This window comes from Furipterus horrens, unplaced genomic scaffold (assembly GCF_987537825.1).
Source record: "Furipterus horrens unplaced genomic scaffold, mFurHor1.1.pri manual_scaffold_6, whole genome shotgun sequence".
NCBI lineage: Eukaryota > Metazoa > Chordata > Mammalia > Chiroptera > Furipteridae > Furipterus > Furipterus horrens.
Window position 1 is genome coordinate 66,912,732 of NW_028327176.1, and position 13,003 is coordinate 66,925,734.

Sequence of the window (13,003 nt, forward strand, 5' to 3'; positions counted from 1 at the left end):
TTGTGTCCATTATTTTAAAGTGTTCTGGTATGAATGTGATCTAAGAACATAATCTTGAACCTTGATTACTTAATTAATCATTGTTCTGGGCAAATATGTCAAAGCTGACTATAGACATTTAATAGGTTTGAAAATCTTATCAATACTAAAAATTTTTCAGGTATGATTTTGGTTCCTCAAGCATTTACCTTTTTGCCAATGGAATAGTCAGTTTCATGTGTCTCCTTACTGCAGCAGCCACTGCTATACTGCCAATGTTTTAAATTAAGATTCAGGGCTTAAAAACCACTAATACAATACAGGCTTCCCCCACTACCTCAGATGGTTTTGTAAACCAAAAAAACATAAATTAAGAGTACAGTCACCCCAATATTTAATGGAAGAAAGGAGAACTGGAAGTTTTCCATAAATGCAACAAAATCTCATAGGATTCCTTTTAGTTAGCAAAAATGGGTACCAAGGTCATGTGAAAAGTGAAGTGGCTTAATGCAAACATGGAAAGTGAGGGGCATACCTGTATTATGAAAGTGGTACTGTTCATTTAAACTTTAATGAAGTGAGAAGGGGGAGAGAAACATTCATTGCTTGCCTCTTGTATTGCCCTGGACTGGACTGGACTGGAGTCTGCAACCTAGGCATGTCCCCTGACCCTGAATCAAGTCTGTCCTTTTCCTTTGTGGGGTAATAGCCACACTTGGTCAGGGTGCACCTTGAAAATTTAAATCCATTTTTATCTTGACTAATGTGAAAAGTTAATATACCTTGAGTATTAATCCTTTTACAAATGTGTTAAAGACTTCAAGCTACATGTTCAGTACACATTACAGTTGGAAAAGTTCTTAAACAGGAATCAGCTCACAATCTAAGATAAATGAAATAAAATTTAAAATAGAGATACAAATTTCCAATGGGTTACTCTAAATTTGTAGCAGTTTATAAAAGTTAATCCACATAGTTTTAACCATCCTTTCTTGAGCTTAGGAGCTAAAAAGTGCAGACAGGAGCCAGCTGGCGTGTTTGCATCAGCATGTAGGAAATTTGGTAGTTCAGCTGCTTCCTTTGACCTGCAGATGTGAGACCCAAGGAATGCTTGCTTATACCTGTTTGCTTGGAGGCTTAAGAATTTAGAAATGGGGGAGAGGCAAGGTTAAATCTTAGTTATCAATGGAGCTTTTTAATTTGCTCAGGAACTTGAGAACTCCAACTGTCATGACACTGAAAAGCTCTAGGATGTTTCAAAAAGCTTTTAGATGTTAATGCATTACTGTCTAAAGATATAAGCATGTTCGCCAAATAAGGTGAGTCGATACCTGTAACCTGGTGGGGCAGGACCAAAGAAAACTGCCTTGTGGTTAGATTCAATATTTGCTAGGAAGATGCCTAAGGAAAGGTACTTGTCCTCTTTATTTGGGGGGTGAGGTGGGGACAGGGAGGAGGCAGGGGAGAGCTGAGAATTTTTAAAAACAGGAAGGTGGAGGAGCAGACTAGGAGCAAAGGCATGAAAAGGAGGGTGGTTACAAACAATTGAGGATGTGTGACAGAAGATCCAAATGCTGAGCACAACGAAAATACTAAAAAGCCTGGCTAAAAGGACATTGATAACTCACTCCAAAATGGCTGCGGTTGCACGGGACCTGATTCACTCAAACAACTTTTGCCAGTATTAAGATGACCACACTTTCTCTCCGTCGCATCCCAGCATCACTGGGAAAACTAGTCACAGCGTTGGTATACAAACTTACAGTTTGGGAATAGCAGCTTCCTTGTCTATAAAAGTACTTATGCAAGAGTCACTTCAAAGGGAAGAGGGTGATGGTGGTTAGGGTAACAGAGGAAGATAGCTGAACTTGCTGGCAAAGGACATAATGCTGAGGTATATTGTGTCACAGAGGTGCAAAGATTGAAACCAGTGTTTTCACCTACACCATTTTCACTAGGTACTCAAGACACCCTGTGGCACAGCTATTGCATGCAATGCCTTATATGAATCAGGACTTACTGCGGGCCCCACTTGGCCTCAGTGGGGTGCTCTTACTCAGGCCACACCTGCATAACTACATTGTAGCCCTGCTGTGGTCTCCCTAACTAGGTGCCATTATAAAGGTTGAAAGAACACAGGGTAGAGATTAAATTAATAGACCTAACAAAGAGGTAGAATTACTAGGACTTGAAATTATAAAAAATGTGAGGAAAAGATAAAGCCAATGATTCAGATGGCTTGGTCAAAAAATAGAGTTGCCATTCACTAATAAAGGAGAAGCATGTCTTGAGTTGGGCATGAAGGTAAGTTCTGCTCAGGACAGTTTGAAAGTTCTGTGGGACATCCAGGTGGGGATAAGTACATAGGTCAAGGGCACAGGAAAGAAATCTAAACAGCATCTCTGGAAACCATGGAACAGATAATCATTCCAAGTATGTACAGTGAAAAAAATGTCTGGGAAAGAACCCCAAGAACTGTCCAAGAGGGTGAGGTGGGGTGGGGAATGAGAGGAGAAGCATGAAAACAGATGTAATTCTTTATCAAAAGTTACTGGGACTGACAGTTTTCTACTAGTCTGTTACAAGACTGAGCTTAGCTTTTAAAAAAAAGAACTATACACTCACTTCCTAGCCTGGTGCCAGGCCTTTGAATTTTCATGGAACTGAGGAGCTTCCATGATCACTGTGTATATACAAACTGACAAAGTGACCGAACATTCCCTAATACCTCCCCAAGTTTGGTTAATACTTCACATTACCTTCTCACTAAATGCTAGAATAATGCTAAATAGCAAGTTTATTTTTAGGAAAATACCACGACCAAGCATCTAAATTTCTTTCTCACATACCCCTAACTTTCTGCTATTCTACTTTCATAACTAACTGCTAGTGAAAAACTTACCGGCTATACAGATATGAGAAACAAAGGAATCAATTGTAGTGAAGAGAAAATTGCTTGGTGTGCATTTAGAACCTGATCACCATCCTAATCATACTTAAGAATTATTGTGATTCTGAAAATTACAAGAGACAGGGTGCAAAACCTTAAGTCAAACCATCAGTCCATCCCTACTAGGGTTATGTCTGGGCAAATATATTACCTATCAGCCTCAGTTTCTCCAACTGTAAAATAGGACTAGTGACCATTAAGGACTAAATATAATGTAGGCACAGTGCCTCACACAGTGCCTAGCATATAGCAAGCACTTGAGAATAATTAGCTACTATTTTCATTATGGTGCATTAAATATCTGTAAAGATTTTTTTCAAATTTCCACCACACAGGAAATGGTCCTGTAACTGTCTGCTGCCATATTTGTACCCAGTGTCTGGCCCACCTCAGAACTCTGAGTGGATATGTTCAGAATTTGGTTCAGGAGAATTAGAATTCGAAGAATCTGTGTTTGACGGACTTGACTCTCCAACTGGCTCAAAGGGTCGCAAGTTTGCATAAGTCACCTCTTGGGCCAGTTGCTCCAGGGAAGGGCGGCCTAATGCCAGATTTCGAAGTGAGATACATGTCATAAGGAAGCTGAAAAAGAGGGAAAAGGCCATTCAGTCCAAACTCCTGTTTCAACATAGGCATTCCTACCAAAGCCCTTAAGGAACACCTGGTTCTACCTCCTCTCAGACCCTGGCATAAATGAGAATTTCCCCTTAGGGACTCTCACATCCCAGATGGAAGGGCACCCTACTTATACAGTCTAGTAGAGGATTTTAGGGTGAGGCAGAAATAACTCATGGGGAGGCTAGAGGTAAAATGAGGCAGAGCAAGATGGCAAGACCATCAGATAAAGGTCACTTAACTCTTCCATTAAATCAGGAAGAGGAGAATGGAGAGAAAAAGATATTTAGCCCTAGATTGCACTTTCCTGGGAGAGTCTCTGCTGTTGCCCTCACTAGAGAAAAGTTACCCAGCTTGCAAACATCTGTTGACAATGACAAGTATTGCTGTGGGTAAAACTTACCTGCGGCGAAAAATAAAGAGCTTTCGCAGCAAGAAGCGGAAGAATTGCTCATAGAAAGGGGTGTTTCGCCGGCGTTTAATTTCCTGGAGCCTTTGCTGGCGTTTAAGAAAGGTCTGAACCAGAGGTGTTGGCTCAGGCCCTCCTTTTACTTCCCCTTCCAGCAGAGGTTGCAGCTCTGGAGGTAGAGGCCCTGTTTCTGCCCAGAGGTCAGCAAAAAGAGGAATCACTGAGAGATCATTCTCTCCTAAAACTCCCCTTTCACTAGCCTGAGGCTTCAAGTTAATTTTTTTTTTTTTTTTTTTAAGAAAGGGGAAGGGAGGAAGACAGGGAGAGAAACTGATGTGAGAGATACATTGACTGGTTGCCTCTCACACACCCCTAACTGGGGCCCTGGCCTGCAACCCAGGCTTGTGCCTTGACTAGGAATTGAACCGGCAACCTTTTGGTTTGCAGGCTGGCACTCAATCCACTGAGCCCCACCAGCCGGGGCTCAAGTTCATTTCTTAATAGCTACATCCTCATTCACTCCCCTAACTTCTTGTACCCAGGGGCCACCTCAGTCTAAATCTTTATATACTCACCACTTCCATTCTCCACCTTCTCTTTCAATTCTTGCAGATATGCCAGGTCTTGCTCTAGTTTGAGCTCTGTAGTGTTGACATAGATGTACATGTAACATGAAGGACTAGGTGATATTGTGTACACTTTATGGTATTCACCAGCAGGCAACTGACAGGGAGTAGAAATGCATTATTTCACTCTTTAAACTTTTCCTAGCCAGGCTATAGACTCCTAACACTATACCCACTCCCCAACCCCCAGACATCTTTCTTCCCACTGTGATTTGGAGTCCAAAGGAACTGTCCTCTAGAATCCTACATATAAGACTATTCACAGCCAGGGCATCTTTGCTTTTGGAGGCCCCACAGCATTACTGCTATGGTATAGCATTTTGAGTCTATACAAATTAACTCCACTCATCTAAACTTTTCTGCTATTAATTCCAGCAAAATACCTGCATTTTTTCTCCCTTCTGAAGAGTCTGGTTCTTCTGTTCTGCCACCAGCTCCACAGTCACCTCCCCCTGCAGCAGCTGGATGCTAGTGTTGCCCAGGTCTTCACTCACAAAATTCTCTAGGTGCAGCCCTGACAGGGGCAACAAAGTTCCCCAACTCACACCATGGCAGAGTGAACTTACTCCCCCCAAAATAGAGGCATTACACCTTCACCACTACTACCCCTTAGATTTCATAAACATTCCACCCAATAGGAGTGCCCCCTCCCCTCTCTACCACATGCAATGTCCCTGACCAAGGAGGCCAGGAGGCAAGACAGCAAAGCCTCTCTTAGCTTTCTTCCATACCAGGGAAATCTGCAATGAAGACCACCTCAGTGTGGTTGTCCAAGCTGCTCTTGATTTCCTGTAACTTGGCCCTCCAAGGAGACAGGTCCATCAAAAGTGGCTGTAGCCAAGATGTACGCTGGAAGGGGGACCAGGCAGCCTGCACAATGTCCACACGAGGGTCAAAAATCCTTAGGAAAGAAAGCCATGTTTTAAGAAGGCCACGGCCAACTATCCAGCAGAATTTGCAGTTGTTTCTTTCATCACCATTCCCAGACAGAACAAGGTTTCCAGATAGAAAAAATGGCCTGTATCAGCATGTTATTACCAGTCTGGGACAGAAAGAGAGGGGAAAGAGATTCTGGAGCACTAGGAAGAAGGAGGATTAGTGGCCATCTGAGAATTTTGTTAAGTTTCTAGCAGAACAAGTCATTACCTTTTCTTCAGGATGATGGGGGCCCCCTGTTGGAAGCAATCAGCTATGCCCGCAACCAGGTCAACATGGACATGCAACAGAGGACAGACAGCCTTTCAAGCAAGACAACACTGGGGAGCATGAGCTATTCATCTTGGCAAAAGGAGCTGGACTTCATTTTCCCCCTCCTCTGTTTCCCTTGCCCACCTCTGCTGGAAGCGATCATTGATGGAGACCCAAATATCAAAGTAGATCTGGGGCTCAGTAACATTGTACTTGGGAAGCAGGCGGCTCAGGCAAGAGGCATATTGCTTCAGCATGTCTGCATGATCCTTCCATCGCCGGCTCTGTGTGAATACCTGTCCCAAATCCCCATATTAGTCCCACTTCATTCTTATAGACGTCATGGAGGAGTCATGCACTGCCAATGGTACAAAGAGATCTGGCTGTTTTGAATGGGAGGGGGCGACTTGTTTTGGGGGAAGAATTTTTCATTGCTGAGCTAATGGTGGTACTTACTTTTCTGAAATCTAATCTCAATTCAAGGAAGTAAATGATATTGCCTTATTTCAACCTTAGTTCAACTTGGCTCCTGAGAAAGAGCAGTGACCCAAATTTGTTCATTTTTATACTTGTGTTTAGGACCAATCCAGACCCCAAAGCTCAAGGGAGCTTTGAAGAACGGTAAATTGTCAGCATCAGAAATCTCACCCCAGGGTTAAGGTAGCCCAGCTTGCCAGTGTGGCCATCACGGTAGGTGATCTTCACGTGCTGGTGGGAACGGGAGTGTACCATCATGTCCCAGGAATAGCCATATAGCCCATTTGTCCAATTGTTATAGCCCTGAGAAAGCAGGGCAGAGGAAATCAGCTCAATAATGGTTTTTATGCTAATCCCATCTTCTACCAAGAAAGGGCTATAAAACCAATCCCATTTTTCCCCTACTGCTGTCACCTCTGCCAATTCCCAAGCTAACCCCCAGATATACATACCTGGGTGAGGAAATGGGAGTAGGGCAGGAAAAGCTGCTCCAGGAGGTAGAGCAGGGTGAAGACAGTGCCTAGCTGATGGCGTAGGCCTGGCTTCTGGCTGCCTTTGGCCCGGTTCCTCTTATACATGCAGGATGCACTGGGCTGAGGGGTAGCCTTAAGGGGTAGTAGTTCTTGCAACCCTTTGGGGCAGTGAGATACCAGCTTCCGAGGCCACTCGGGGGAGCAGAAGAGAGGACTGCTGGCCAGCATGACATAGGGGAACATACCTAGAAAAGCAAGGAGAAAATAAGCATTTTAGGAGTTTGGTTTGGTGAAAAGTAGGTAACCCCTTAATCCCTTTCCCTTAAGAAACATCTCCCAAATACCCCACTTATAATAAAAGAAGTTCTTAACTAAAAGATACTTACTGCCCAGAGATTCCTTACTATATATGTAATACTAGCTGAGCCCAGAAGCCCCAATCCTCTCCTCTCCATTTACTCGATTCCATAGTGACTGCATCTGGCTCAGTTTAGCTCCTATTCTCATTATCGTCTCCCAGTCCCAAACAATGCCTCTGGCAAGTCCCTCCCTACACACTTGTGGTTTCTTATTTCCTACCAGACTGTAGGTACTGACCAATGCTGAAAAGCTGGGAATTCATGCAGTGGAAGTAGGACACGAAGAGGAGGCCAATGGATCTTGAAGTATCGAAGAAGAGCAGGAAACCAGCTGAGAGGTCAAGCAGCAGACCACACCAGTGCACCACGAGTAGGCTAGTCATCTCCTCAGACAATACTAGTCTGCGGACATCAGAGGCAGGGTCAGGCACCAGCCCACTGGAGAACCCAGCTTTCACAGCACATTCACAGCAAATGTACATCTGCTACCCTGTCCTTGCCAAAGGATCTACCCAGCAGGTGGGTAGAACTCTACACAAAGACACCCATGGATTTTCCAACCCCTTTACATTTCTACACACTTGAGGTGTCCAAGTTTTTTCAACATGCCCTATGTAATAAGCAAGGGCAAATCTCCTAGGGCAAATTTGATTGAGAAGTATATGTACTGTGGTGGGCAGGTTCCTCATAGAGGTTATAAATGAGAAGAAACTTTAAAAGTTGAATGCTTAACTAACAAGATACTGAAGTCAAACTACAGGAATTGGGAAGTAATAGGGAAGAGGGAAAAAGAATAAAGTAAAACAAGAAAAAAGGAGAAATGAGAGGAAGAGAAATCAGAGAGGCAAACCTCTGCTTCATAAAAAGTTGGTAACACTGGTTCTGTCAGGGCAGGGACACTGACTGTCCACTTTCTCAGGACACTGGCTAAGGAATCCTAGTGAGAGGATGAGGTGGCAACCCAAGGACACGGGCACCACCTACAGCAACTGCTCAGGGCACTGGCTCAGTCATCAAGTTACCCAGTTCTGGCTCTTTTCCTCTCCTTTAAAAATTTCTTTTCCTTTGTTTCCACCCATACCATAAGTTTCACAGGGGCAGCTAAGCCTAGATCTTTTGATATCATCAATCCTGCCTTCTGCTGAATAGAGATGAGTGGTTAGAGAAAAGCATGTTGCAAACTGAGGCAAAGTAGGAACTGCAGACATGATAGAAGTAAGTCATCCACTCTGTACCTGTGCCTCAATGAGGCCTGTCCTCAAACTGCCACTCACTTGAAGGGACTGAAGAGCCAGTGCCGGGACAGGTACTCCATGGAATAGCCTTCCACCCAGTCTGCATCTAGTTTTTTCACACCCGCAATGAAGTACACAATGAAAATCTGCAAACACAAAATGCAAAACAAATTATTTAAAAAACAAACAAACAAACAAAAAACCTTGTTTTCTGCAGTCAAAAATAGAATAGGTTCTCATCTCAGTTCTAGGTCCAAAGATTAGTTCCATTCTTCTATTCACTCATCTCAGATATTCACTCATCCAACAAGTACCTTTTGACATCCCACCAATTCCAAGCACAGTATCAGGAACCAAGTAAAGTCATAAAGAATAGATAATAATCTCTCATGAGGATTCTAACAGGTGGGGACAAAGCTCTATTCTTCCGATGATAAGGTGAGAGAGCTCAGAGATTAGGATATCGAAACAACAGAAAAGCCAGCCTAACCTTCCAGCAAAAGGGAAAAAGAAAAAGATCCAGGGAGGCAGAGTAGAGTGCAGTCTGGCAGTGGAATGGCCATGCTGACAATGGCTATCAAAGAACACATCCCTCTCCTAAAATCTTATACCTGGCCACGCAGCACAGCATAGTTCCAAAGGGGTACATGGGCATTCCGTTTTCGGGCATTCAGCAGGCCATCCACAGACCTACACCAAGTAAGGTAAGGAATGAGGAGAGTTTCTTAGTACAGCCACATTTCTACCTTTGTATTTAAATGTAATTATCTATCTCAGGACAACTCCTATATCTTCTCTGGTCCTCTGGGCTATTTTCAGGCCCTTTAGAATTATTTGAGCAAATTTTAACAGTGATTTATTTTAACTCATAACAGAAATTTTACTAACATGTTATAACAACAAAAAGTTCAGCGTTTACAAAAAATAATTTTTCCAGTATTTATCACTAGTTAGCAAATTAGTTTGTCCTAATGGAATAAATCAGGGGGGAAAAAAAGACTACAATGCTACAATATGACTGAATCTGAAAAAGAATGAATTTGAGGGAGTGTTTACAAAGCTTAAGGTGTATATAAATATATACAGTGCATTTTTTAAAAAATTTCAATATCCAAAACAAACTGACATTTCACAGATCTGAGACCAGGACCTAGTGTCAGAGGGTACCCTCTAACAGCCTACCTGGGGAGAGAACTGATACACCCAGGCTCTGAGACTAGATGTATTCTGAGGAGGCAGAAGCAAAGCAGGTTTTCAAGACAATGAATGAGCCAAGAAGTTGGGAAAGGGGCAGCTTACACTGTGATCAAGAGCACTGTAGTCTGCAGTTAAGGAAAACTTGATTCTCGCTTGTGCCTCTTCCTGCTATGTGACCTTGGGCAAATCTTTTAATTCTCTAAGCCTTATTGTCTTCATCTATAAAATGGGAACAGCACTATGGACTTCATAGGGTTATAATGAGGAAAAATTTAAGTGTTTAACATGGCATGTGGAAAGCCCTCAGTAAGTGATATGTATTTTTTCAAATTGTAAGTCATAAAAATAAAACTTTTCGGGAGTATTCTGTCAAAACTGCCTCTTAGTTCTGGCCATTGTGAATGACTTTACAAAAAGAGTATTTATGTGTATTAATGAAAAAACTTAATGACTGATAAATTGCTAACAAATTCAACGCTTGAGATTTTTTACCTATACATCCACATCTTACTGAGATCTCATATTTGCTTTTTACTTAATAATGAAAAGTATCCTTAAAGGTCATCTGCCCTGCCACACTGTTTCCAGATCCCTTCTCCACCTCCCCTGAAAGATGTTCACCTAAGTAAGAGGAGTGGGAGGGTTACCTCCTCCCAGGACAGCACTGCTGAGCAGCCCTGGTGGGTCCCCTCCTTCTGACATGACTCTGCCTCACAGCAACTTCTACTCTTGATTCTAACACTGCCCCTCTGGGCTCACAGAGAGAAAGTCTGCTCCCTCTTCCACATGACCACCTTTGAAGTATTTGAAAACAGCTATGCCTGGCTTTAGTCTTCTCTTCTTCTAAGAGGATTACAGGAAGTGGAATAGATCAAGGCACCTGGGGAGATACGGAAAGAGTGAAGGAGTAGAATGGAGCCATTTTTTTTTTTGCTATCCCAAGTGCTCCAACCTCACTGACCCTTCCCCCTTCCAAATTCATCCAAACTAAAGTGTGACCTTTGCAAAGCATGGTTGAAATTACGCTTGCTGGGGCAAATTCTAGGACCTCAATGGATCCCTATCCTGGTAACCATCCTGATCCAGCCAACCCCTCCCCTCTTTTTCCCTAGACTCATACCAGTAGTGGTTTGCATCCATGAATGTCAGCTGAAAAGCCAACAAACCATACAGATAGGAGTGGTTGTTCCATGACGTCTTGTCCAGGAGAAACACATACCAGTATGGCAGCAGGAATAACACACAGCTTATCCGGTAGCACAGGCCCAGCATCATGCCCAGTGCCCCTGGGATTTGTGGGGGAAAGGATTAAGAGGTCAAAGGGTCACCACAGGCCTAGCTCCCCTAGGACAGGCTGTGGGTATGATTAAGAAAAATCTTCAGACATTTTATAATTAGGTACAACTAAGTGAAAACTAAATATTATTTTAACATTTAGTCAAATAGGTCCATAGAGTGAAATTATGAGTCACAGCAGAATTGAAATAAGGAACCGAAGACCTTGCTCATTCACCAGCATGCTTTGCATTTCTGTTTTAGGTAGGCCAATCAATATTCCCAGTTTTCCTTACCCAGAAACATGACGGTATAGACAAGATACATCCAGTCAAGCGGCAGTGGCTGCAGGGCATCCAGCAAGGGGAAGCGGCACACCTCTAGCCCATCCAGGTATCTTCGGTCCAGGGAGCTGAGCCCCCGCTCCTGGGGAATGTCCAGTACCATCAATAGCCCTGAGAAGGCAGTTGGGAGTGGGCCATTAGGCCTCAGCAAAGGAAGCAGTCAAGCGAACCTAGCTCCAGGGTCAGACTTCTTTCCTAATCCTGGCTCTTCCATTTATTCATTCATTCAACAATAATTACTGAGTGCCTACTATATGCTGGACACTGTGCCAATTGTGTGATCAGCTGCTGCACCTTACTGAGCCAATTCCCCATTTGTAAAAGGGGGTTCATAATATTTTACAGAGTTACAGAGAGGATTATATGAGAAAAGCATATAAAATGCTATAAAAGCTGTTCAGGTTTTTTTTTTATATTCTGACTTGTTCTCTTTTTTTTTTAAGTATATTTTATTGATTATATTGTTAAGCTGTTCAGGTTTTGAAAGTTAATATTTATACAGGTCTGTGCTACAGAAAGTGCTCTAGGGTGGTGCTTCTCAACCTTTTCTACTTCCTCGAACACCCAGAAAACAGCAATATTTGGCCAACACACTGGGGTAAACAGAAGGGGCTACTCAGGTCAGGAAGCCAGTTTCAATTAAAGCAGGGTTTCGCAACCTCTGGACCATTCACATTTGGGGCTGATTAATTATTTACTGGGAGGGTCTATCCTGTGCATCATAGAATTAGCAGCATCTTTGGCTCCTATGTAGATGCCAGTAGCCATCTATCTCCCCCACACACATATGACAAATAAAACTGTCCAAAGACATTGCCAAATGTCCCCAGGGAAAGCAAAAATGCCCCCATTTGAGAACCTCTTGGCTATGGATTAACAGCTCAGCATATCTGTGACCCATTCCAAGAGGAAGCTCTGGATTAGGGAGCTACAGCCAAAATGTCTGCCCTGTCAACCCTGACAAATTTCTGAAATCTAGTCTGCTGCCTCAATATTTCCTCCTCAAGTCAAAGCATTTCTGGCCTCCAAACCCTGCAAAGCTGGGTTTGATCCCAAATTCCACAAATACCTCTTCCAGGATACTGACATCTTCAGCTGTGAGAAAAAGGGAGCTAAGTCCACTAATTAAATAACCAAGAAATAGACAAGGGACCGTTGTCATTCTCCCTCTCCAACCACAATGGCCCCTCCCAGAAACTGGACTTACCAAAGAGAAAACGGAACACAGCCAAGCTTGCAGGATCCATTGGTCTATTCAGCAGGGTCACCAGCCTCCCCCAGCTGGAAACATCTGTCCAATCAAAACCCAGGAGTTTCCTCATGCGGCTGGCCTGATTGGACCTTGAGGTCTGTCCAGCCTTGTCTTTCTGTACTTTATCTACAACCAATAAATGAAGAAAAGATGTGTTCGCATATGGGGTGTTGGTGTTTTAAAGTTGACTCCTTCCCAAATCACGGCCGCAGCAACCCAGAGTTTCTTCCTACCTGGGTTCTCCCACCGATCTCTACCAGAGACGCCCCTGCGGTGCAGCCCCTCCTCCAGGACCCGCCAATGCCCCAGAGTCTCTCTCAGACTACAACCCCCTCCCTACCTGCTAATCGAAAGCCATCACTACTCCGAAGCAGCAGACTGTAACCTCTCCTCTCTCTACATGCTCCTTTCCAACCGAGTCCCATTCCTCAGGTCCCACGGGGCAGTCCTCCCGCCTCCGCCACTCTGAGACCAGCACCCCGCTCTCTCTCCACCGCAGGGTGGGGCTCTGAGCCTACCTGACCCGGGAGGGCCCTGCACGGACCTGGCAGACACCGCCATGAACCTATCGCGGTAACTCCAGCACGGCAGCCACCTCGGATGTATGGGCGTCGCAAGCGGCAG

General features: G+C 43.8%; 1 protein-coding gene across 5 annotated transcripts; it reads right to left on the reverse strand.

The window, feature by feature from the left end:
* Nucleotides 1-1,352: 1,352 nt before the first annotated feature.
* Nucleotides 1,353-13,003, reverse strand: GGCX (gamma-glutamyl carboxylase). Of its 5 annotated transcripts, none has more exons than XM_090281640.1 (15): nucleotides 12,924-13,003; nucleotides 12,335-12,505; nucleotides 11,080-11,238; nucleotides 10,629-10,794; nucleotides 8,923-9,001; nucleotides 8,351-8,457; nucleotides 7,315-7,478; nucleotides 6,697-6,962; nucleotides 6,416-6,547; nucleotides 5,912-6,063; nucleotides 5,311-5,480; nucleotides 4,963-5,093; nucleotides 4,529-4,676; nucleotides 3,948-4,143; nucleotides 1,353-3,511 (listed from the first exon to the last, which is right to left on the reverse strand). In XM_090281640.1, exons 2-15 carry the CDS (start codon nucleotides 12,447-12,449, stop codon nucleotides 3,319-3,321), a joined length of 2,178 nt encoding a protein of 725 aa, XP_090137766.1. In that variant the 5' UTR covers nucleotides 12,450-12,505; nucleotides 12,924-13,003; the 3' UTR covers nucleotides 1,353-3,318. The 5 variants fall into 5 exon arrangements, with proteins under 5 accessions (XP_090137766.1, XP_090137765.1, XP_090137764.1 ...); XM_090281639.1 differs by having other exon boundaries at nucleotides 3,948-4,137; nucleotides 12,898-13,003; XM_090281638.1 differs by having other exon boundaries at nucleotides 12,898-13,003.